This window comes from Camelus dromedarius, chromosome 12 (assembly GCF_036321535.1).
Source record: "Camelus dromedarius isolate mCamDro1 chromosome 12, mCamDro1.pat, whole genome shotgun sequence".
NCBI classification, from domain to species: domain Eukaryota; kingdom Metazoa; phylum Chordata; class Mammalia; order Artiodactyla; family Camelidae; genus Camelus; species Camelus dromedarius.
Genome location: NC_087447.1, coordinates 19,835,050 through 19,861,738, shown reverse-complemented (window position 1 = coordinate 19,861,738; position 26,689 = coordinate 19,835,050). Strand labels below are relative to the sequence as shown.

The window sequence follows — 26,689 nt, the reverse complement described above, 5'->3', positions numbered from 1 at the left end:
TACTCATACTTCCTTACAACTCTACACTCTGCATTTGGAAGGAGAGAATCAGCTCTTCCTGGAGGATGGGAGAAACCATGATCAAGGAGGTTTGGGTAATAACAATCACCTGATAATTTGAAACTCAAGGGTCCTGGTTTTCAAACTTCCACCTAACAGTAAACTTAGAGCTGGCCCCCAGTAGTTAACTGACATTTCTTTAATCATATACCATGTAGCTCATCAGTGATTCAAATGCAGGAACCAGGTCTTGCCAACTGTGTGTCCCTAACACTTAAATTGGTGTTTAACACATCAGAGGTCTTTAATGATTACTGTTGATTTGAACTGAATTTGCTAACACTCAGCACCAAAAATGATTTTTCAACTTGGATAATTTAGAATACCTTTGCATCCTGTGGTTGTACGTCGTCTAGTCAGCAGAATTTTATTTAGGAGACAGAGAATAAGTTATACTGAAACTTTCTTTCAAGTGGAATTTACTTCACAAAATCATTATTTTTTAATCTGAGCATTCTACAAAGGGTGACCCTAATGAGAAGGAAAAGAACACTAGAGCATCCTTGACAATAGATTGAAAAGTCAAGTCAACTAATGGAATAGGACCCTGTAGAGACTGGTGTTGTGACTGAAGAATATTGTAGTATCATCTTAGAAAGTAGGAAATCTGATTACCTTCAAGTTCCTCACATTTGAGCCAGACTACAAATGAGCTGTGTCCAGGTACAGAAAAACCAACAATATTTTATTTATAATCTTACGTTTAGCTTTTGAACTACAAATTCTGGTTCTAGATTTGTTGAAAAGATCATGGGTTTTATAGATGCTCATATGTAAATTAATCTGTTGTTTGCTTATTTTTTTTTTTTTTCCTTTTCTTTTCCATTCAGTGGTCCTCCTCATAAATACAGAACAGGTCATTACATGAAAAATATAAGATCTTGCATTTTTTCCTTGCTCTCTCTTAAAAATCTATTCCTAATATTGCATTCCCCATTGGACTACTTCGTAAGGGCATGAGAGGGAGAAAAGAAAAGAGAAAAAAAAAAAAAAGAAAGACAGACAAATAGACTGGATCTCACCACTAGAATTCACCATAAAAATCTCAAAGTGTAACAGAATTCTTACAAAATTTCCTAGACCAGTTCTTTAGGGAATTGAGATCTCCTATGAAAAATATGGCAGTTGGGGAAGGCAGGGATGAGATGTGGGAAAACAATAAGTAAGTGCAGCAAAAACAGGTTCTGAGGAATACACATCATTTTGTCTGCTTTAGATCACAATAGAATTTTTAATAAATAAATTTCTTTTCTTTTTTTGTTTTTTTTTGTAAAGACACTTTTTTTTGAAACAGTAGATTTAGCCCAGTCATTTGTGTCATTTTTTTAATAAACTGTCTCTTTTTTTTCTGATTTTTTTTTCCTGTAACTGTAAATGTTTTAGATTTGAGTCTCTTGTACATTGTCTTTAGAGTTCATTCGGATCAATAACGGTTCATGCACTGAACTGTGTATTGAATTTATTGTGTTAACTGTTGTTGTGTGGTTGAAGGGAGATTTGTAGGAGTTATAGTGATTGAGGTGCTCATGCTCAATGGCAGGCATGGGCAGGTGGCTTTCCATGGGTGTGTCTCCTGTAATCTCATCATCCACATTGATGATTTCCACAGTCCTTGTCGGGGCGTGATGGTTCTGCCGGTGGTGCTGCTTCCTCATCTTGTAGAAAATGACCAGCATCACTGCAGCCATGAGTGTGATGGCCACAAAACAGCCAATGATGATTTTGGTAGTCTTCATGACCTCATCAATTCCTGGGATCCCGCTGTTCATATCAGTCACGGGGATGGTGAATGTTTTCTCCGTGGACCTTGTGCTCTGTGGCGTGAGAGAGGTGGTCACGTTGGTGGTCTCCCAGTCGATCACTGGAGTGGGACCCACGTTAGTATCTGTGGTCCGCGCCTCATCCTGAGAAGGTTCCATGGTCTCTACAGTGACGGTTGAAAAGTAAGAGAAGGGGGTGGTGGTTGCTGCAGTAACATTCAAGGTGGCTGAAGCGGTGGCATTCCCAACAGAATTACTCACCATACAGGTATACATGCCTGTATCTTGCACGGTTACGTTCGTGAAGTTTAACGTGCCATCACTGAGCACGGCTATCCGCACTTTGTACGCCCCGTGCGTCATGACTGTTCCATTTGGAGTAATCCAAGATACGGAGGTCAGGGACGTGGAGGCCCGACATTTCAGCTCAGCTGCCATGCCTTCAGTGACATTGAGGTCCGCTGGTGGCTCCACAATCACAGGAGCGTAGCATGTGAAATAATTCTGGTCAAGCTCGCCAATGTACCTCCCTTTCAGACTGGGAGGAGTGTTACACCGGGCACAACAAGCGGTGTTGGAGGGGGCCATGTCTTTTATCCACCAGCTGAGCCACAGGATGTCACAGTTACAGTTCCAGGGGTTGTGATGTAAGTGTATCCGCTCTAGATGATGCAAGGGTGTGAAGAGGTCATGAGGCAGTAATGTTAGATTGTTGTGTGCCAGGTTGATCTCCACCAGTGACTGAAGGTTATCAAAGGCATTCCGTTCAATCACTTGAATCTGGGACTGGATCATCCACAGTTTTTGAAGGTGCATCAACCCCTGGAAAGAGCCAGGCCTGATGGCAGACAGATGATTCCCAGAAAGATCCAACTCATCTAGTTTTATGAGTGGTGTGAGGTTAGGGATTTCTCGGAGGTTGCACATGGCAAGGTTCAAATACCGCAAGTTGGACAGACCTTCAAAGGCACCTTCTGAGATGTACGAAAGCCTTTTCAGTTCCCCTAAGTCTAGTCGGCGCAAAGAAGGGATTCTGTTAAAAGCATAAGAAGGGATGCTTTCAATGGGGTTGTTTCGCAGCCAGAGCTCCTTCAGTTTAGACAGATAAACAAAAGCTCCATTCGGGATGGTGGTAAGACGATTGTCAAAGAGTTCCAGCGTGTTGAGGTTTGCCAGACCATTGAAGGCCCCAATTTCAATTGTTCTAATGTGATTCCTACTCAACTGTAGGATTTCCAGGTGCCTCAAGTGTTTGAAGCTGTTCACTTTGATGATCTGGATTTGGTTCTCATGGAGGTTCAGCAGCCGAGTGTTGGTGGAGATGCCATCTGGAACCTCACGTAGGTTTTTCCGGACGCAAATCACTTTGCTGAACTGGTTGCTGCAGGAGCAGACTGAAGGGCAGGTTTGAGCCCGCACCAGACCGGCCACCACAAGAAGTTGAAGAGCCAGCAGCACCACAAGCAGGGGGTCAAATAAGGCCCTGTTAAACCTAGGACCTATCATTATCTGCTGTGGATGTAAGGTCATCTTGTTCAACATTCATAATTTATCTGGTGTTGGTCCTTCTGGAGTTCAAATAGTCTGCAATACAATAAGAGTGAAAAAAAAAAAGAAAAAGAGTATTAGATCTCCACCATGTGTCTTTCTGGAGTCACTGTCAGTGAGAGAGTGGATCAGCTAAAGCCATCATTTCTCAGACTAAGAAAACAACAAATCTAACGTACTTTATTGAGTGATGTGGCTCCTGTTTATGGAGAAGTGTTTTTGTACTTTGAGTTTGCAGCCATCCACAGCCCACATTCCATCAGATGTGAAATCATGGAGAAATGGAAGAATGAGGTTGAGGGCCTCACTGTGCTGTTTCCCAACCACATGTGACCTGAATGCACAGGGACATCGGAGATGTACCCCACCATCAGGTTCAATGTCCAGACCAGACTGAAAAAGTTCAGAGAATAAAATTGGGGGGCTATATCCAATAAACAAAAAACTCTCTTGCAAAATGATGAATATCTGACATTTTTACTGAGGGTTAGTCTTTGTGCTAGGCACCAGAGGCCAGACTTCACAAACAATCCTATCCAAGAATGGTGACAAAATTGCAGGGCTCAATGCAAAATGGGAACGTGGGGTGCCTTGTTAAAAATCATTGAGAATTTCAAATCAGTTACAACAGAGCATTAAGCCAAGCATGGGCCCGTCTGAATCTGGGGTCCTTTGCAAATGCACAGGCTGCATACTCTCCCCATTTCTTATCTTTACAGCAGTCCTCTGAGGAAGGAACTGTTAGAGCCTCCACTTTCAAGATAAAGAAATTTAATCATAGGAGAAGAAACATGTATGAAGTCACATGGTTAGTAAGTACAGAGCCAGGGCTCAGACGTTCATCTTATTGGTTCAGGACATCTGATCTCAAACACTCCATGAAAAAGCTTCTGCAAGAATGATGGCAAAAGCAAAATATTTCTCACAATTATTTTTGTTAAAATACCTTCCCTCTGGGGGCAAACTCAGCTGTAAACACTGGCGACTTAACATAGGGTACCTGTGAAAATATGCCAAAATAGTGACATGCACAAATATACATAAATTTCTAGAGATTCTCCTATACAAAAACTCATGATAACATGGTCAACTGCTACCTATAGGCAGACATACCACAAATTAAATCATGTTCCATGAAACACAATGTTTATTTACAAAAAAGAATCTTAGTGTAAGAGGATTATTGTATGTATCATGTGCCTACTCTTAGTGATTTTGAGAAGATTTGTGGGAAGGGAAATAAAACAACTCATTTTCTGCATCTCTTCCAGCACAAAGGGAATGCCAAAGAAGCTTGTATTACCCAATATATGCCCCACTCAACTGGTTCATCATGGATTCGTGGATTGAGCACCTGTGTAATGACTTCGCCCAAATTTCTCATCTCAATAAACAGTGCCTCTTTGATGAATCTCTTAGAAACTTTTAGAAAAGGTAGAGGGTCACCACATCCAATTCAAAAAGTCACTAAGGCAATAATTTAGCATTTATATGTGTCACCTTGGGCAGGTTACTTATCCTGTCTCACTTACAAAATGGGAATGAGAATATTACATAACCTTTAGTGTTGGTGTGAGAATAAAATTAGTTACCATTCATAAAGAGCTTAGAAAAATGCCTTCCTTATGCAAAGAACTCAACAATGTTAGATGTTAGGTATTATTATTCTTACTATTATTGTTTTGTTGTTTCCCTTAGCCAGACATTTTGCTAAGTACTGGACATACAAAGGTAAAAGAGTATAATGCTCATCCTTGAGGGAATTAAAATTCAAAAGGTGAGACAGATGGGCAAATAGATGAAGAGCAGTAATTGCTATGAGGCCAAACCACACTGGCACAAGGGTACTGAAGTCAGAGCCACCCAATCTATGCTGGCAAATCAGGGATTTTCAAAGAGGAGGGTCATCTGATGTAGATTTTGTAGACGAAGTCGGTTAAGAAAGGAAAGAAGAGTGGAGGGACCAGCCTGAGACAAGTCACGAACACAGGAAGGATGCTAGTAACACCAAGGAACCATCAAAAGTTCCCCGTGGCAGGAGAATGGAAGGCCTAGGGAAAAGAACGAGAAAGAAGCTGGGAAGAGATCGGGTCCAGACTGGAGAGATGGGTATGTCAAACTTAAGAGCTCTCATTTTATTCTGTAGGTGACACGTTTCGTTTATAGAAAGAAATGCTGCCATCAGCTTTGTTTTTAAGAATGGTCATGTTAGACCAATACGGGAGGTAGAAAAGCTTTGGAGAAAACCGGCAGCAAGGAGACAAATTAGGAAGATCTTCCAGTTGCTCCAAGTGAGCTTTGGAGAGAAATCAATGCCAGAGACATGGGGAGCCTCTTGGCCATCACTTCCATGCCCACCCTCCACGGTCTTGAGGAGAGAACGGCTGTCTCCTCTTCAGGACATAACCCTGCTACCTGTAGTGAAGTTCTCAGTGCAAATTAGCATTTGTGAACAATTACATTTTCATTGGGTACACAAGACGGAGAAGAGGCTCTTTTCCAATAATAGAAGAAGATGCTTTACTAGGAAAAGGCATCTGCCATTGGCAACCCTTAACATATCCCCACAGTCACAGAACTGCAGAAAGGGACTTGAGTCTCAAGAAGATGAGGTTTAAAGTCATTGATTGCTTTCTGGCTTCAGAGGCTGGTTTTTGTCTCCTTCCCTATGGCAGCAAAGGAACTTTACCAGTACCTTCTAAGTTGTTACTTTTTCTTTGGCGGCAAACCAATTTGCTTCCTTCCTCAGGGCTTTAGCAGCTCTGGGCTGACTTTCACACCATCCAGTACCATGACTGTCCCTGGGTCTGTTTCCGGCACCAGCTGTGAGCTTCCTGAGGACTGAAGCCATGTCTCAGGGTCTCTTTTTAGCCTACTGACAACACGGTACCTGTCATGTTGTAGGAACTAAATAAAAAGACTGTTGAAAATGTGCGAAACAGTTAATACCTAATTCCAACACTTTGCATGTGTGTAGTGATGTGTACAATGCATTAATCATGCTTTTTATTTTCTGTACTTTCTGATATTTTGCTTCCTGATCCTGGAGATTCCTGGAGACAGTAAAGGACTGGCCCACAGGCAGGCCTTCCATATTCAAATTAATCAGTCTGAAGCCTGTACCCCAACCACTGTCGGTATCAGGTTCTCAGGGGCTCTTACTCTTGGGCCACTGTCCCTCTGCCCTCATCATCCCAGGGCTAGATTCCAGGCAAGTAGGACAGCCCCTCTGTCCCAGAAGCCACTGCAATCATTCAGACCACAACAATGTGGTTGGGAGACTTCTCCTGAGTTAGGAGTTATCGTTCATTGTGAATTTAAACATGACTTTAAAAACCCTTGGATATTTCCATTTTAGGTAGAATGCTATTTAAATTGTCAGTGATCATGATCACTGAAAATTTTTCATTCATGTGATTTAGTGTTTTTTTGTTTATATACTCCCTTCTCCCCAAAACACATTTTTTTTTTAAATTTAAGAAAGAAAAAGGAAAAAGAAAAAATAATGGCACATAAAATCTTAATGCAGTAACTGACCCATTTTTTTAGGGTTGGGGTCCTAGGGCCCTGCTCCATCATTCCTCCTCCCACTTCCCAGCCCATGACTCCCTCTGGAACCCTCGGGTCTCTGGCAGCCCAGGACAAAATAAGTGGTTGACTGGAAATAGCACAAATGTGAAAGAGTTGAGTCCTTATGTTAGGTAGTTAGATAAAGGGGGGCACTGGGCAGACAGGTGGAGAGGGAGGATGATCTGGAAGATGGTCGTGTGCCTGCCTCCAGCATAAAGGGGCTGTACCTCTTCTAAATGAGTGTCAGCAAAATACTGGTTAAAATCCAACAGCCACCACTGCTGGGTAGCAAGAAGGACTTGACTGGACAGGCCCCAGTGCTCATTGTAATATAATTAACGTTGCAGTTTAGCTTCCCCCACCCCCCACCAGGGGGAGGGTTGTTTTTTTCTGTGTACACCGTGGATAAGGACATGCACAAAGGGGCCGACCATGACTTAGCATTCCAGGGGCAAGAGCTGTCAATCAATCAAGAGACCACCTCTCAGTGTGGGTGTAAGAGAAAGGGGAGACAAAGACCCCTGCTTTCCCCCTTGGATCAGCCCACCTCCCCTTCTCGGAGGTGTACTTTCTTTTCCTAAATAAATCCTTTAAAATCTTTCGCGACACAACACTGTCCGTCTCCCATCTGTAATCTTATCTTTTGAGTATGACAAGAACTGAGGTCTGTTTCCTTTCCTTCTGGGGTAACACTTACTCTGCCATTTGCTATTGTTTTCCCTTTAAAATAGGAAACAACAAAGGCAGCCGTGTCCCCTGGTCAAGAGAGACGACTGTGATGAAGACTTCCTGAAGTTATACGCCTGCTTGAATCTCCATGACCCTGCAGTTGGGAAAGTGACTTCACCTCTCTGTGATTCACCTTCTCTGTCTGTACAAGGGAAACAACATTGCTGCCTACTCAAAAAGGGTTTCGTTAGCACTGTCACATAATGTAGACAGTCACTGGCTAATAGTAATTTATAATAAATATTTAATACATATTAAAAATAAAGTGAATGGACACTCAGCTTCTTCCTCTGATAGATAGGAATAACACTAACCCCTATTATTCAAAGTTGTGGTAAGGATTTACTGAAATGATCAGAAACATACTATCAGTAAAACATACACAAATAGTATATACATTGCTCTTGTATAGTATGTGTGCCTCCCATTTTTCAGTCCCCAGGTTATTTTATCATTTACTTTTTGCTTACTTCAAGGTCTTTTTGCTGGTGCAATTAATAAGACTTCCTATAAATCAGTCGTAAGTAATGATTTACGAATTATAGCTGGTTCAAAGCTAATTTATAACCTGCAGCAAATAAAGCTTGGTACATGCGCTGAATCGAATAAACTACTACCAACAAAAGGTTTTCTATTTTAAAATCTAAATTATGTTACTTTACTGCAAAAGCCACGTTTCAACATCTCCTTCAGAAGATGTTTTTATCACATCAAAAGGAAATCAATTTAAAGGTATGCACTATCCATTACGATGTCATCTCACAGCCTTTATTTACAAATGGATCTGTGTGGGTTTTGAATTAAACCATAATACTTTTAGCCTTGTCCCAGAGGATAGCCTGACTTTGTCGACAGACCTTTCTTCTTGCCTTACCCATGCGTCAGTGCTCCAAGGGACGCAGAGGAAACTGCATGAGGCAGAGTAGCTGGTGGGGATGCTGTATTTAGTACAGGATCATTGCTAAGTCAGCATACACTATGTCAGGACAATGGAACTTGTTTGCAAGTGAGGTGGGAAAAAGATAAATTTAGTTAACCGCAGTCACTCCTCCCATCTCAACAGACCACACAGTCATACTCATAAGGATCTGCAACAAACCTCCCTAAACATTGAGAAGCAACGCCATTAACCCCACACTCGGAATGGACACTGAGATCTCAGACCATACCTTACTACCAACAGCAACATGACTCTGCCCTTCCATTGTCTTTATTAGCGTCTCTATCTTCTTCTGGGCTCTCCTGCCAAAGCAAATAGGTTCATTGTCCTTATAATAACTTGCCCAAAGACCCATCAGCTCTTTCATGGAAAGCATTCATGGCAGCCTGCTCTAAGCTTCTTTGACTCTTTTGCCTCACGTGGCAACCCTGGACTGCTGTATCATAATTTTTACCGGATCCTAATCAAGTTCCCACCTTAAAAAATCCCCCTAAAAATCAAACTTCCAGTTCTCAATAAATTCTGGCTTAATCTTCACCACTCCACACACCGACGCTCCTGGACTTCGGTGGGATGGGGCCTTCCCTTAGTAAGCAAAAAGCTCAGCTCGGTCTCAACAACAGATTGTGCTGGTTACATTTTTCATAATCATTTTTTTTTTAAATAAAACCAAAGATGGGTTATTCACTTAAAATATACTTGAACTTCAATCTCTTTTTCTCTTTCTCCTGCAGCCTTTCTCGCTATATAAATACATGGATATAGATAATACATACATATATTTATTTATTTGTTGCCTACTTAACATCCTTACTCTTTTCCTAGAAAATTTTGTTCAGAAAAAGTCCCTCTCATCTCCCCCTCCCCCAAATCACAAAACTATATTATCTGCTTTGGGAAAGGCTGACTCAGTATTAATGGATGAATAGAATTTGGCTTAAGTTAGGACTAGGCAAACTTTTTCTGTAAAGGGCCAGATAGTAAATAGTTTAGGCTTTACAGCCAGATGGTCTCCTGTTGCAACTACTCTACGTCGCCACTGTAGCTTGAAAGTTGCTATAGATAAGAGGTAAATAAAAGTGCATGGCTATGTTCCAGTTAAACCATTTATGGACACTGAAATTTGAATTTATGTAATTTTCATATGTCTCAAAATATTCTTAAAATTTTTTTTCAACTATTTAAAATTTCCAAAAGAATCTGAGCTTCCAGGGCACACACACAAAAACAGATTGTGGGCTAACCTTTGGAGTACAATTTGCTAAATTCTTGTCTAAACAAACATTGGTTGCACCATGCCTATTGCCAGAGATTGGTTAGGTCTTGACATGTGACACAGTTTGGTCAATGAGATGAGAGGAGACTTCAGCTGAGGGGGTGCTGGGAATTTTTTGTTCTCCCACTAATATGAAGAAAAACATGGGGAAGGAGTTGTTCTTTATTCTTTTCCTGGATAATGTTGGGCGTTTGATGCCTGGAGTTGCTGCAGCCATCTTGTGGCCAAGAGGCGAGGCAGCCTGAGGACAAAGCTGATATGCTTAGGAAGGAAAAAATGTGAAGAGGGGGAAAATCTGCATTCTCAATATTGTGATAAGCAGCTCAATTAATGACTCCTGAAATGGCTTTTCCTCTGTATTTTATTATTATGTAAAGTGGTCAATTCCTTACCATATAGAGTTCATTATTCTTCTGTTTACTTACAGCCAAACCTACTCTGATACTTTCATATTAGTCTTCCTCCCTCTCTCTCCTTCTCTCTCTCACTGTCTCCCACTTCCCCAAACCAACAGCAAAGAAAAGACAAATAAGACAGCAGAAAAGTTCAGATTTCTTACACCATTATAAATTTGAGACCTACCAAAGAGAACAAAGCAAGCTGAGGCAACACAAGGTGCTTATAAGAAAGGAGGTGAGGCTTACCCCCACCTCGCTAAGAAGCCTTTCTATTGTAATCATTTCTCTGGATAGCTTTTTAAATTTTAAAGAGTGCTAGCCCACACAGGAAAAGGAAAAAAACAACAAATTGAATAACACTATTATCAAAGCTAGCTCACCCTCCCTTCTAAATCAAATTTATCTTACAAATATTTCAATAGAGTTCTTTTTTTTTTTTTTCTCTCCCCCCACTTGAAACCCAATTTTGCAAATCTGTTGAGCTTTCCAACTCCTTATGCAGGAATATGTGGCTCTGCAGATTTTTCAGAGAAAGAGAAATTTTGTAAATATGCCCAGGGCGGACCCTCAAGGCAAATGTAATGGAAATAATACAACAGTTGAATGGCTGTGACCCAGGCACTCAACCTGTCAAGTCACCAGGAGGCTCTTTGACCACACACACTGATCTTGCAACGTTCCTACAAAATGTTGGGATTTTTAAAAATTGAGATATAAAGGAAAAAAAAAACAAAACCCTGGGTCCGTGTTTTCATTTTTTCTAGAAGACTTACCCGACTTTATAGTAAAAGAATCCATGTTCAGTGTTTAGAGGTGACAGGATTGCAATATCATTAGATTTAAGAAAAAAAAAAAAAAAGCATTGAGTGTAGACAACAATGTATTAAAAAAAGAAAAGCAAGAAACAAAACAAAACAAAACAAGCTATGTGGCCAACATGTTGCTAAGTTCTGGAAAGTATAATAAGGGATACAAAAGAGCAAAGGTGACCATGACTTCTAGAACTTTACAATCTTGCTGGTGCTATAATAAAAATGCATCGATAACGCTGAAGAATAAAATGTGTGCATATATGCATCTAGGTATTCATGTAAATCAATCTATTCAATATTTAAATGCCACAAAATGTTTTCAGAAGTCATAGATAATCAGAGAAAGTTTTAAGAAGAGGATTTGGGATTTTCTGTAGGTCCTTAAGGGGATATAGACTTGCACTGAGGCAGGGTGGTGGTGGAGGAGGTAAGAGGTGCCTCGGAAAAGCAGAGGAGTAGGGGTGTGAAATAAAAGAAAACTGACTTACTAGAAGCAGAAGGCTTGTATTGTAGCATTTAGATGGTGAAGCTGGCACAGATGAGGTGTACTGCATGGCTGGTAGGAGAGTTTGGATTTGCTTTGTGAAAGAAACTTCGGGAGAGACTCCAAGCTCTTGAACAGGAAAGGGCATTGGTGAGAGCATTACTTTAGGAAGGCTCCGCCCTTGTACATAAAAGAAATGGGAGTGACGAGTTGTTGATGGAAAAGTCGGATGACTTCAGTAATCAACATCCCTTTTTTACTTTAGAACTGCAAGGAACCGATCTTCAATCTGATTACCTAACTACTGAGATGTGTGTAGCTTCCAATTAATCAGCCCTAGTTGAAATCCTGTAGAGCATGAAACACCAACGAAGGCAAAATTAGCTTCTGTATGTGGTCACATGAGAAAATACCAGGTCATACAGAGGGGGCAGGGTATCACTTTGGAAACTCTGGTACACGAATAAGGAAAGATGCATCTTTGATCTCTGGTGCTACGCATGTCCACACTGTAAATGATACACAAAGGACTACTAAACACATATTTGTTTTTGGTTCCTTGATGACATATACTGCACTTTCCAACTTGAAACCACGTTGAAAGCATAGAAAGACACTCAATCTATATTAGCCAAACCTAGTGGAACAAAAACCAGATTTAGAGTGAAAGTGAGATGGGTTAGAGGCTTGGTTAAGTACTACTCTTCAACCTTTGGTAAACTGGCCTCCTCTGAGCTGCACTTTCCCTAAATGGAAGTGATGATAACATTAACAGACATTGAGAGAATGACATGAATTAAATGGTGTAGCATATACTGAAAGAAAATTCCTGAACCTGTCCCTCCCCCTTCAAAAATGCCATTACCACGCATCCAACTGCTCAAGGCAAAAACGTAAGGTCCCCCTTGACTATTCCTTTTCTCTGTTTACATTCTGCACAACCCTGTTCATCTGACTTCTGACTTTACTATTAAAATACAACTGGATTGGTCTACTTTTCCTCATTGTCCTTCTCTGGACGCAATCATCTTCGCTTCTCACCCGAACCACTGAAATACCCTCTTATCCGTTCTCGCCTTTTGCAATGGCCTTACCACAATTAATTCTTCATTCGACATTTAGAGTGAAGTTTAAAAGCATAAACATATTCATGTCATTCTTCAATTGAAAATGCTTCTACTAGCTTCATACTCTTTCAGAACAAAACGCAAATTGTTTTGGCCACCAACACATGATTATCTGATATTTGCCTATCCTCCCCTATCCTCAACTTCTCTTATTTCCCTTCTCTCTTCAATCATATTGAATTACCTTTGTTCCTCAAATACTCCAAGCCTTTGCACTAAGGTTCTCTCTGCCTGCAACACGTGTCCTTTGATTTTTAGATGGTTGATTTTTCTGGTCATTCAAGATTCCGTTTAAATTTTACCTTCTCAGAAAATTCTTTCTTGATCACCCAGCCTAAAGCAGTTACTCCATCATTGTCAATTAAGTTACTATCTTAAATTTTTCATCACTGTACTTCTAATTTGACACTTTCCTCACATATGTCCATGTATATTTTCTTAGAGCCTGTCCTATCTGCATAGAACATTCAGTTCCTTGGAGGAACATCTTATCAACCCTAGTGATCTTCTCCCAGAGAAATACTCATGTAACATTTGTTAAGTGCACAAACGAATGAATGGGTGTTCAAGCAGACAAAAGCAGTGTGTAGATAGTCAAGGCTATAAACTCACTGAGGACCTAAATAATATCATATTTCCTCACTCTTTTATATCTAGTAGATCCAACTCACATAGCAGAAACTTCACTAATTTCTGGAAAGATGCTTGTCTGGTTTTTAGTTATTTTCCTCGAAGTCCTTTGTTCAAAGAAAAACTGGAGACAATAAAGCAATATAAAGGTCATTTCAATGTCTCCTTGCTCTCTTTGGCTTTGTGTGTGTGTGTGTGTGTGTGTGTGTGTGTTTCCAGGGGAAATCTTCCCCATTTCTTTCTCTGTATTACTGTTGATAACATCCCTGTTTTAAGTTTGGCCAGACAATGCCCTCTGCTGTATGTGCCTAAAATAACATGATTCCCTTGAAAATTCCAATGTAGATGATGCATTAAGTTGTTTTCATGATTTGCTGCTCATGGCACCTGCGTGTCCTTCAGAACCAGGGAAGTTTGAGCTTTCAGGTCGCTCCATTAGCTCAGACCACTGAGCGCAGAGAGCAAGAATTCTTACAGGCAGAAAGTCAAATCATTTTCAAATCTTCTTTAAAATGGAAGAGCCTCTTGACCATTACATTCCTGCTTCTAGAACACATTGGAAACATTAATTAGAAAATCCTTGGGTGAAAAACATCTCCTAATTCTTCTGCCACGATCCAAAGGAACAAGATGGATTAGGCAAGGGACTGGGATAGGCGGCAGCAGCTCCGACTTTGTCTCAGCAACAAAAAGCCAGATCTACTTCGTGTTAGAAAAGCAGACCTAGAAACACAGCCGAACGCTTGGGAAGGCTAAAAATAAAATTAATTTGTTCTTCCCTGCTTGTTTGGCCTCACATGATGCAGGAGACAAGCATCCATGCTACGAAGCTTTGGGCTGTTTATGAATCCTTTTGATCATGCTCACTTTTTGAGGTTGATTATTTATGAAGAGATGAAATATAGATGACTACTTGATTTCTCAAATGAAAGGGTGGGGTTTGAGGTGTCCGGGCATAGGTTTTCATTTTTACGATAGCTGCTTGCTGTGTTGGTTTAGTGAAATGCATAACCAAGGGGAAAAAAACTTAAAACCTCAAGATCTATACACTGCTTGATATTTCATTCTGCAGGAAATGAAATCAGACTGTTCCAATGATCGGAAATGTGCCTGTTTGTAACAATGCCTGCATCCTCTTTTGCACTAATATTTTTAAGTCTGGCGCCCTAACGGATGCATGAGAACTTCCCCTCTCCCCTTTTGCTTTTTCGGTCTTTCTTTTTTTCTCAGATTCAGGATCCACCAAACGATTAATACATGCTATTCCTTATCTCCAAAATTGTTCTTTTCTTTTTATATTATACCTAAGGGAGATTTTCAGAGTAACATTTTGCACACTTAGCGTGACAACACACAAGGACCTCCATAATAAAAGTCGCAGAAACCACAACCCAACAGCAGTTCCCCAGTGATGACAGAAGAAAGCCTAACTCTTGTACATCCTCTACCCACGAGATGCCAGTAGCACCCCCACTTGTGACAATCTAGAGTGTCTCTGGATATTACCAAATGTCCCCTGGGGGGCAAATGTGCCCTCTTGAAAGCGCCTGCCTTGGTGTGACATGTGAGCCACTCCGTGATGTGAGCCACGCTGCTTTCCCCAGGCTCATCGCCCACTGTTCTCCAAGTGCAGTCTAGGCTGCAGTCTGTTTCTGGGTCTAAAAATATATTCCCTACTGCTCCTCTTCAGAGCCTTGCTCCTGTTTTTCCCATGCCCTGGAATGTCCTACCCTGATTTTTCTTTCAAAATTGTAGCCAACTTCAGAGCCAATTTTACAACGGCCCGTTTCTACTAGATCCTCCTGGGTTTTACTGGCCAGGATTAATCCATCCATCCTTCCCCAAGTATCTGTAATGCCAAGACTACAGCATCTATCACATCTGTGTTTGAAAGCAAATGTTTGGCAATGCATTCAACCTATTTAGTCATGAGCTTCTTAAAGGCAGAAACCGGATGATGTCTAGGCATTCAGGAAATATTTGCTGAATTGCATTACTGAAAGTAGTCCACGATTCAATTCATGGTCAGGAGCCAGGGTGATCAGTTAATTTTATCAAGGTCTATTGATAAGATCCACATGTGAACCCCAAAAATAAAAATGGTATAAAACTTAGTGAAAATGGTTAAGAGGATGCTTAATCATAACTTCTTGCCCTCCCAACCTCGACCAAAATACAAACAAAAAATCCCTTATAAAGAAATTAACACTGTGAAGAAGTAGATGACCAAAAATCAGCACATAAAAGGATGACTGAAAACAACAGGTTAGATTAAGAACCTATCCTTACTGGCAATAAGCTGTATCCTAAATAACACATCCAAGTACTGGGCTCATGGTATATACGAAATATCTGTGTATTAAATGAGAGAGAGAGAGAGACAGGGAGAAGGAAAGGAGTGGGGAATGGAGGGAGGCAGGCAGGCAGAAGGAAGGAAGGCAAGAAGGAAGGGAGGGAGAAAGGAAAGAAGGAAGGAAAAATAAATGGGCTCAAGAAAAGGTGGGACGGTGTAGATTACCAACTACTTAGGGAGCCCTAATGAAATACGGAGACTCTTTTAAAAATCAGAGATTCAAATGTGTGTATTCTGCATTTGTAAAAGTACCTATAGGCTGGATACTTTGCCTTATGTACCCTTTAACTGTGAGGACACTACGAGTTAATATATATAAGGAAGGATTTAGAACAGTGCCCGGTGTGTCATCAACACTATATGAACGTTTGTTGTTGTTTTTATTATTGTTTGTCCAGCCCTGGTGACAGCTAAAGTCCAATTGAGACAGGAGGGAAGGGGGCAGGGCACAGCCATTCAAGGAATGACAACAGCTAATACCAAGATGGCAGAAGATTCAACCCCAGTAGACCTTGAGGATTAAGATGGTGGAAGATTTGACTTCTAGTGGAGCTTGAGTTTCATGTGTGCTCACTGTAACATATTAGCATGATAAATAACATGTCCACAGACACCACGACAGTCCCAAGGCTAACCACAGAAGGTCAAAGAGTAGGCCGTGGCCCAGTTCCTGGGAATCCCAGCCCCCTCCTCAGGGTAGCTGGAATAGTCCTCCCAATTGTAGGCGTGGAGCTACTGAGTCCATAAAAATTGGCAGCACCGCGCCTTGTGGCCGCTTGTTGCTCCCTCATCTTCAGAGATGCCCACACTCTGTCTACGGAGTGTGTAACTACTTTCACTCTAATCTGAGCACCCAACCCCCCACTTCCTGGCCTTTCTTTTGCCTTTTGAAACAGTCTATACTCTATGCAGTATGTATCTCTCTAAATAAATCTACCTTTACTCAACTGTGGCTCGCTCTTGAATTCTTCTTTCCTGTGCTAAGCCAAGGACCCACACTTGGCAGAGCACATCCCAGTGACTCAGCTGAGACCTGGGACATGGCCCACCTCACACCCTATATCCATTTTTCCTGCATCACAATTATGGAGAACGACTGATACATCAGACTATTATAATCTGATGCTAAAGCAATTTGAATCATATAATCATGATTTCTTTGTTTGATTTCTTAACCACCACCTTATTTAATTATAATTTTCTTTTCCATGAAAACACATAGCTCAGTCCATGGGCTCCTAAGACATTCATAAATGGATTTCAAACCATTTGTGAATCTCTTAAAATTATGTGCAAATTTTTGTATAAATGTGATTGTGTATTTTTGTAGTAAGATTATTCATTGGTTTTATCATCACATTTGCAAAGAGATTTAGGATTCCAAAAAAGTTTAAGTTCTACATGGAAAGCTTTGACAGACTGAAGTACTTGAAGGATCTGTTAGAGTTCTAACTATAATTTAGCAAATTGGCATTCTCTTCTACATATCCATTTCTTATGTGTTTAGTGAGTGTGACTACAACCCCCGTATGATGAGCTACCAAAATTGCACTTCTGAGGGTAAAAAGCCAAGGACTAGACCCAGGTCTTGAGTAAATTCTTCAAGACAAATGTCCATTGGGAAAGGTCTTGGAATGCAGTCTTCCTTGGTGGTAATGATCCTTGTCACATACCTGAAACATTGGTACTCGGGGGACAGTTTGTCACATGCTGTCATTTCTTTAAGGAACTTGTGTCAGTGTAAGACTCAGGATGCTGCATGGTGAAGTGGGGGCCCTGAGCTTCCTCAACCAAAAGGAAATGGGGACTTCTCTGCTCCAGAATTTTCCTTCATTTTGCCATAGTTTATTCCTCAGAGGAAAATGCACTGAGATAGTGTAGCTGAATTGTTAATGTTTTTCTATCTCTTAGAATATTTGGGGTGATCATGACTGATGCCAAAGGAGAAAATACATAGCATGTTTATTATTATTAGTGAAGATCAACTGTATAACAGGAATGAGAGAAAAAATATTCCATTAACCAAAACCCCAAAAAGAATCCCCCTTCAAAAAAATATAATGTTGGAGGAAGTTAAATCACAAAAACTGGACAAGTATTTTGGCCTCTCAGGATGTACAATAGAATGATTCTCTCTAGACTTTCATTTTGAAAAGGGGATTAAAAAGAAAGCAAATAAAAGAGAGTGGAGGTCTCGAAATGTTTAATCAAAATATGAAAAATTATTTTTTTCTCCTCATGACTTTCTCCTGTCAGTCCACAGGGGCTAACATCGGTCCTTTTATATATACTTATATATGTACATTAATATTTATATATATTTTCTGTCCAGGTTAATGAAGGGCAAGTAATTAAAGAAGCTTTGGAAAATCTAAAAAGCCCTTCTTAAACGTAAGTCCTTGGCAAGGTAAGTAGAGAAGGATTTGATTTTAAAAAGTTGATCATGCAGTTAATGACCATGCTTCCTTTGGGTTGATGACTAGCTGGGAGGAGCTGATAGCCAACTCCCAACTGCTCGTTAATCTTTAGGAAGGAGATACATAGAGAGACAGATAGATAGATAGATAGATAGATAGATAGATAGATAGATAGATAGATAGATAGATGGATGGATGTCTGGGGCTCATTTTATAGTAGGATGCTGGGAAAGAGAATCTTTAAGGTCATTTCAGCTCTAATAATATATGATTTTAAGTATGTTCACCAACAACTGTATGAAATTTACCTACAAAGGAACTTGTTCCACTCTGTAACTGCTTAACGCTGATTCTTTGAAACGCTGGGCTAAGACATCCCTAACACAAATAATGGTCCCACGCCAATGCCAGTGTGTTATCTTGAGTGAATGTATATGTGACTGTGTGGATAATTCCAAGTAGGCTGGTGTTCAGAGGCAACCAATAAATTGTAAGGATTCCACGAAGGCGATGTGGACATGAGATTAAGTAGCACGTGTACATTTGGATAAGCAAAAGGCCTGGCATTCCAAGAGAGAGAAAAACATTCCTTCAGTAATATTTGCTGAGTGCTTACCGAGTGTCAAGCAGAGTCTTCAGTTCTTGACACCCAGGGCCAAGCGTCTGGCGTCAAGAATCTCCCCGTGCAGTGGGATTCTTAAACAAGTAAACAGGGAACCAGAATACAGCAGAGCGAGCTAGGGGGAATGCACAGTGTGGTGCAGGAACACGTAATAGAAAACACATACTCCAGAGAGAAGAGAGAGAGAGAAGAAAGAGATGGTTGCAAAACAGGCATGTGGTGGGTGGGAAACGCATGGCAGTGAGCATGAGCAAGGAGCAAAGAGAGGCACAACCTGATTCTACCAGGAACACATACTGGAAACCAGTGGGGGAAGGTAGGTAAGGAAGATGACACCTGATCATGAAAAATAGACAAAGGAAATTTAAATTCTGTATTAGGGTCATAAGATGGGCTGTAGGGACTTGATTTTTCTCCTTTTGCTGGAAGGGAACAGGACAATGAAAAGAGTATTTAAAGAAAAGCAAATTTGCAACAATATGGAGTATGGAGAGGAAAGAGTGGACTGCAAGGTCTCACGGTTAACTATAAAATTATTTCAATAACTGAGGTCTGAAATAATGAAGGCCTGGACCAAGCTCTGCTTTGTACCTAAAATATAGGTGGACAAGACCGCATGATCCTCCTCCCGCTGGTCTGCGATTTTTCACTTGGTGAGACTTCCTTCACACGTCACAGGCTCCCTGGATTCCCGAGCCATCGCGGCTGCTTTCCCTCCTGTGTATTTCGGTCAATCTAAAACGTCAGAGCAAGTCCCACGCATCTAGTCCTGGCTCTCACTGAAGATCTCAGGGCCACCGCCTTCCAGTTTTCAGCATGACTTAAGAGTTCAATAAATTCACCAAAATGACCCACAAAAACCTGATAAGGAAACTCTTTAATTGAGTCTGTGTTTGTGAGAGCTGAGCAAGGGGAGGAAACAGAGTAGACTTTTCTGTGATTTCCAGGCAACGTCATTTAATCAGAACTCAGATAGCAGGGATGGCCTCCTAATTGGAACTGGAACCGGTTTCAAGTAACCTCAACACAGTTAACATTGCATCATGAGGAGACCTTGGTGATGACATGTCAGATAATGGAAATGACTGTAATCAGTGATTTCTTTGTTTCCCCCTAATGACCACAAAAGGGGGAATTACATGGCAAATGCAGCCACTTGGAAGCTGGATTCTCATTTATTTACTCAAGGCAGTCCTCGTTTTGCTCGGTGCCTTGTTAACCATAGGCTATGCATATCGAAACCAAGTCCTCTTTTTTGTACAGTTCTTTTCTAACAGATTTTCTCTCAGTTACCATGGAACCTTGCAAAATGAGGACTCGGTTCCAAAATGAACCCGCTTCAGTTAACACAGTACTGTGCAAAACAAGCACTCCCTGTATTCTCCTGTATTCATTTGCCTACAATGCATCATTTCCAAAAATATGCCATGAAAAAAAGCAGTAGACACAAAAAGCAAAAAAGAACTAGATCCACTATGGAATCTTAATGGGATAACAAAGTAGGGAAGCCTGGGTATGTCCCTGGTTAAGCCACGCATTAACGCCTATTTTTTCTTTGTTTAGATAATGAAAATTACTTCTTGTTTACCTCTCCCACCATCTTTCTTTATTCCCTAAAGAATGCATTTTAGGAAGGATGATCCAATTAAAGAAACCACAAGGCTCACAGTCATATTCCAATATGAATATTATAGATGCTGGGTGACACTGATGCAAACCACTGAAACTTTCTGTGCCCTTCTGGAAAGTGAAGACAGACTACGTGCTCCTCCTGTGCCAAAGGAATACTGGGAAGATTAAGTTTAATCAAAAACAACTAAGACAAAAAGTAAAATGCACAAAATGAGAGAAACGGTGATATGGTTGTCACTCCTACACTTCCCAGTCCCACCGTTTAAGCTGTAGCTGCCATGTGAGCAGAAGCAGAAGGTGGATGGACAGGTAGGCAAAGCTCTAAGATCAGTAGCAAGCAACTGCCCCCAGGCAAAGTTTGGTTCACCATTTGTTTTTGTCAATAAAGTTTTATCGGAACGCTGCTGGAGCCATGGGTGTGTGTATTTCCTATGGCTGTGCACATGAAAGGGCACAGCTGTGCAATGGTGACAGACTCCGTGGCTTGCAAAGCCACAATACCTACTCTTTGGCCCCCTATAGAAAAAGTTTGTTGACCCTGCTCTCGAGCCTGTAGAGAAATACATTTTCTTACACACTCTCCTTAACCCTAAAGTTACCAGGATGATCTATCAGGACATGAAAGAAAAAATATTAAAATTTCTAGTTGTAACTCACTTTCATCTAAGAAATAAGAAAGAGATTCATTTGGCAACCGTACCGCGTGTCACGTAACACACGTGAGGAGTCCTGAAGCGGAGGGAATTCCACAACACTGAGGGGTGTCCGGTGGGGCTGTTACCTGTCCCTGTGCTTTGAGCACATCGTGAAGTCCTCCTGGTTCTGAAGCACCTAGCTAAGTGGCTTTGGGATTACTTTATTTAGCTTTAACTAAACTAACACTCACCAAATGGAGAAAGGGGCTTAAAGGGATTCTTTTAAAGACAACGCAGAATGAATATTCTAGTAAGAAGGCAAGCGTAAGCACACAACAAAAAAAAAAGGTAGAGCTAACTTTTTATCTCCTAGCATGAGCCTTTTGAAGCCATATAATGATTACACATTAATGTTCGTTCTGTTTAGTCGTGAATACACGTGTGTGCAGGTGGACACGTGCGTGGGACGGGAGAGTAACTATCACTCTCTCCAGCAATTGTGTCCGTCACACTCTCTTCCTAGTTGTCTACTCTTTTCTGAATTCACTAGGTACCAACATGTTTGACTGACATCTGGCTTCTTTTGCATTTTTTTTTCCTCACTCCATCCCTTTTTTGTAACCAACACCACCAAGGCATATTGCTCTGCAAAATCAATGCCTCATTTGTGCCTGGGATTGAGGACTGTATTTCTGCATATCCCTTCAGATCCTGGGATAAGGACCTGAAAACGGTCTGCGAGAGACAGAGTTTGCAGTTACACTCTCCTTACTTCCTTGCCTCCTTCCCTGCTAAAATGTTTTTCCTCTCACCATGTATTAGAAAAGTGAGTTAGAATCCGCTGGGTTTAAGCTTTAAAAGTCATGAACCTAGGACCCAAATTAAGAATAACAGACTCTGAGGGCTTTAATTAAAAAAAGAACCCTAGAGAACTAGGTAAAAACTCCACTTCCTCGTTCGCTATATGGAGATCTTGTCAATTACAGTTCTGAATCTCCTACTCCAAACCTGTTTTTCCTTTCTCATTGTTATCTGGATAACTTGAGATATTTTATAAATTGTGAGATAATTTAAAACTAGAAATATTAGATAGACTTGGAAGATTAATCATTCTTTACTTTGAATCCATACTAAAAACAAAACAAATCAGAAAAGTGGGAGGGGACGGGGGGAGGAAGACTGACAGGGCAAAAAAAACACAGCTCACAGCTTTCTATGTGGCAGATGCTCTTGTACCTTCTACACACAATTTTATTTAATCCTTGTAACAACTGCACGAAGTAGGTGCTCCATCAGTTTGTCACTTATCCTAAATCACACATTTAGTAACTGACCTCAGGTCCATCTAAATCCACCCTGTCTAATCACTGCACTGTATGAACACCCTTTCTACTAGCCGTGCAGCTCTGGATACGTGACTCACTCTTTTGGCAACTCATCTTCCTCATTTATCAAGGGATGGAGAAAAGCAGCGCCACTGCGGTGTCCTGGCAGCGTTTTCATAGCCAATCCTAATAAAACCCCACTTCTTAGAAGCGCTCATTTTCATTTTGTCTTTGAGAAACCAAGACACAATACCCAAGGCATACAGCCAGCCTGGATGGAGCCGGAAGTTCAGCTCCAGGTCCGTGTGCCTTCCAGCACCCTGCCTGGCAGTCACCTTTGTGGCATTAACTAAGACAACCTAAATGGAAGTACCTAGTAAATTAGCTGGACCGTTGTAGGTACACACTATATAGTATGTTTTCTCCTTTATAAGTAAATGCCTCTTTTCTCTTGTTATGTGATAAGCACAATGACTATATGTTCCATTTAGAAGGCTGAAAACTAGGATGGAGGAGAAACATCAATCTGAAACAACAAAAATCAAGGAGAAGTCAAAAGCTGGGAGGATGAGCGTGGACTGTGAGATGTGCACTGCAAATCTTCAAGGGTTGCTTCTTACCAGCCTGTGCCACGTTAGTAAACTTCACTCTCAATTCTTTTGTTTTTGAAGAAAAACATTTCCAGCTAATAACACAATTACACTTAAGTATCAGAGCTCATTTTAGTATTATTGCATTTGTTAAAGCTAACTGAGTCCAAATTACTTCCTCATTGCTAATAAGAGAAGGGGGTGGGCGGAGGAAAAGGAGGAGGAGGAGAGGACTGAGGGGGAAAGATGGTCCTGAAGGCTAGAGGAAGAGAAAGGGACATGTACGCAGAGTGGCAGAGAGAAAAACAGAGAGCTCGCTATCCATGCTACATATAGCCTCAAGTCCAATAAACGTCAAACTCCCTACCCATGGTTTCTATGGAAACCCCTTAAGTTTAAGAGGGGAACACAGACATTTTTTGGACTGCAGTTCATAAGCGGTTTATTTAATTATGATGAAACATGAGACTGTAAGGGACAATACTATTATCATCCTCACAGCACTTAGAATTCAACAGATAGGGAAGGCCAAATAAAAAGTTAATTAAAAAAAAATCATTAGCTGCATGTGAGTTGCATGCAAATAGAATGCGTCTTATTTTTACGGGGCTTCCCGCATTATTTCCTGCAGGTGAACCCCAAATTAGCCAAATGATGTTCGTTAAGAGGGAGTTCTTCGGAGGCCTCATGCCAATTATCCCCTCCCCAACACCCAGTGAACAAAACCGAGGTCACAGTATACATTTTCATTTAAACCAGGATAGCACCAAAGTGCAGCACGGCTGGAAGGCCCGGCACATTATTACCCCATAGATCATCCGTGAGCAACGAATCGGTCTCTGGTGTTTTTCTGTTTCATAGGCATTTGAATATAAAAATAAATATAATAGCTTCAGATTTTTTTTTTTTTCCTTTCAAAATAAACAACTGCTTTTAGGGCATTATTCCTGGTGGCCAGGGGAAGAATGATTGGAAGCCATGACCCTTCTGTCTCTGATGGTTGGAAAAGGTTTGTGGAGTCTCTCATTTGGCGGCAGGGAAATATCTGATGGATGGCCTCATTTTGTGTCTTTGCTCCTTCACTGAACAAACACAGTGTCCACCTACTGTGTGTCAGGCACTGGGGGAGGGTCAGGGGAGGCGCGAAGATTAAACCCCAGTCCCTGGCTTAATTATGGACTTTTCAGAAGGGGATACATTAATTTTGTTGATGATGATAAGAGAGACAGCCATAGCTCACAGGCAGTTGACTAAAGAGATCAATAAACCCAGGATCCTGCCTTCTGGGAGATTATAATTTAACGGAGACAAAAAGACACGTGACCTGAAGTCAAAGAGTAAGGAGGCAGTGCCCTGGCCTGCTGCCTCCGACCTGCTCCCGCCGTGGGTGGAAATACCACCCACGGTCCCAGGTCGGTTGTGCTTCAGGAGATGGTGAACGTGTTTGTGTGAGGGCCATGACCGGCTGGTGGAGCGAGGGGAGAGGAGAAAGCTTCAGAAATATTTCTACCAGGGAACTGCATTTCCCACTCTGCCTGGGGGCCACTACAGCCCGGAGATAATCTTTAGCCCCCAAAATACACCTGAAGGAGGAGGCCACTCACAAGACAAGGGAAGCCCAAGGAGAGTCACCTCTGGTGTCAAGCTGGGACCACGAAGGCTGCTTCTAAACTGACAAAGAGAAACACACAAGAAATTTGCAAATATGACTCAGCGACTCTGTCTTTTCTATGCAACTGCAGCCTAGTTTTTGAAATTCAGGGGTGCTTTGCAGGAGCCGGGCTTCCTCCAAGCTGCTCTCCGTGCTGTAGCAAAGCCAGTCTTGGCTGTTAGTGGACTTGACGGGGTATAACGAGCCACTTCGCATTAGCTGTGGCTGTAGTGTTCAGCATATTGTGGCAAAGATTTAGCATGAGTCATCACCCACCTAGCTGTCCATTGTGGTCTCTAGGCTGTAAACAGGCAATGTGTTTGCCAATCTAAAAAAAAAAAAAAAAAAAAGGAGAAAGAAAAGCATCCATTAGAGCACTTCAGCACATTTCTCGATCTGCTGCCACCACCATCACCACAGACAACACTGGTGACAATATTTATTAAAATTGCTTCTGTATTTTAACGCTCTCCCAGGCAGGAAGCCAACGCAGCTATTTTAACCACTGACCATTCTGAACGATGCACTGTTTAAGGCCAATAAAAAAAATGCATTTAGAGTCAGAAGATCTGTAACCTACGCTTGGTTCTGACTTATTAGATGCATGAACTTAAGCAAGTCACATTTTCTGTCTGATCCACTACCCTGTTCAGAACCACCTCTTAAGATGAAATGAGATCATGTATTTTGAAGACGGATAGGAAATAGTTAAACAGACACGCTGAAGTATGAAAATCAAATGGGATGTTAAGAGTTTGACATAGGCTTCCTGCGGCAAACTCCAACTTGGATTTTTTTCCACCTCTTTCTTCTCCCCATCCCTCATCCTACCCCTACTCCCCTTCCAACAGTCCTGTGACAACGGCAGACTAAAAATTAGAAACGGAGATTGAGGGCCACACAGTAATTGGAGCAAAGATGTACAAAGAGATAGAGCTGGCATTTTGCAAAGCATAATGAAGTAAACGAAATGATTTTTAATTCCAACAAATACAGGTCTTTACAACTCAAGCTGAGACATACAGTTGGTGCAAACTGTACAAGGAGGAAGCCCCTAGCAAATACAGATGGAAAAAGTCCATAAATTAGCAAGAAGATCAAGGGACTGACATGGATATTGACATCACCAAGAATTCTATCGGGAGTAGGTTTGGAGAGAACAACAGGGAGGCAGGTGTTAAAATCTACAAGAAATGAGGAGGAGTGAAGTGTGGGCCTGTAGTTGACTCCAACAAGGAGGTGCTAGCAGGTGGTAGAGTCTGACGGTGTGAGATTCAAAGCTGGGCGTTTTGCTGTGTTAGGTAGTTTTGTTTGGAACAGATAACGTAAGTAAAAGAGCTTCTCAAACTTTAAAGCAATACCTCACTAGTGAATAGTATTATGACTACAGAAGTGAACCTGAATACGATTAAAATTTATTTCAGAGATGATGTGTGGCTTTTCCATCATTGGTTTTGAAAACCGTGTAACTCAGTCTTATGGGAACTTTCCCCAGATCTCATGGTTTCAAGAACCGTTAACAGCCCTTCAGTAGGAAATATGAAATGTGAGTTAGAAGTTAACATGCTTGGGAGTTATGATAACCTGAGAGCAAGGCAGTGGGTAACAATTCATGTGCGCAGAGAAGATAAAAGAAGCGGTGGGAGGTGAGAAGTTCGTGATCATTGCTAAATCCAGTAGCCGAATCTCAATTCTCAAGTTAGGCAACCATCAGCAACATGATAGTGATCATTCTGTCCTTCCTGAAACACTCCCTGTACTTGGCTCCCAGGAAACCACTCTCTCGATTCTTCTACTTCATTGGTCACTCTGCTCAACCTCCATTGCTAGCTCTGCCCTATCTCTTGGGCCACTAAACCTTGGGGGAGCAACAGGGCTCAGTTGGTGGAGCTCCTCTTTGTCTGCACCCACTCTGTAGGTGAATCCCACAGTGACACCATCTACAAACTGAAGACTGCCCCTAAACCTTTATCGCCAGCTGGCAAGGCAGACTTGTAGCATGTACAAACAATGGCTCATTCAAGACTTCCACTTGGAGGCATTGAAAATGAACCTGCCCAAAATAAAACTTGAATGCCAACTCAAGCCCCACCCCTGCCAAAGACTTTTCTAATAGCAACTCCATTCATT

General features: G+C 41.3%; 1 protein-coding gene across 9 annotated transcripts in view; it reads right to left on the bottom strand.

Annotated features, from left to right (window-relative positions):
• Window positions 1–511: 511 nt before the first annotated feature.
• Window positions 512–26,689, bottom strand: part of LRRC4C (leucine rich repeat containing 4C) — a 1,085,469-nt gene continuing 1,059,291 nt past the window's right edge. For all 9 annotated transcript variants that reach the window (XM_064492434.1, XM_064492435.1, XM_064492432.1 and 6 more), the window contains one exon: window positions 512–3,404. In XM_064492434.1, coding sequence (XP_064348504.1) covers window positions 1,440–3,362 — 1,923 coding nt within the window. In that variant the 5' untranslated portion in view covers window positions 3,363–3,404 and the 3' untranslated portion in view covers window positions 512–1,439. The remainder of the gene's footprint in view (window positions 3,405–26,689) is intronic.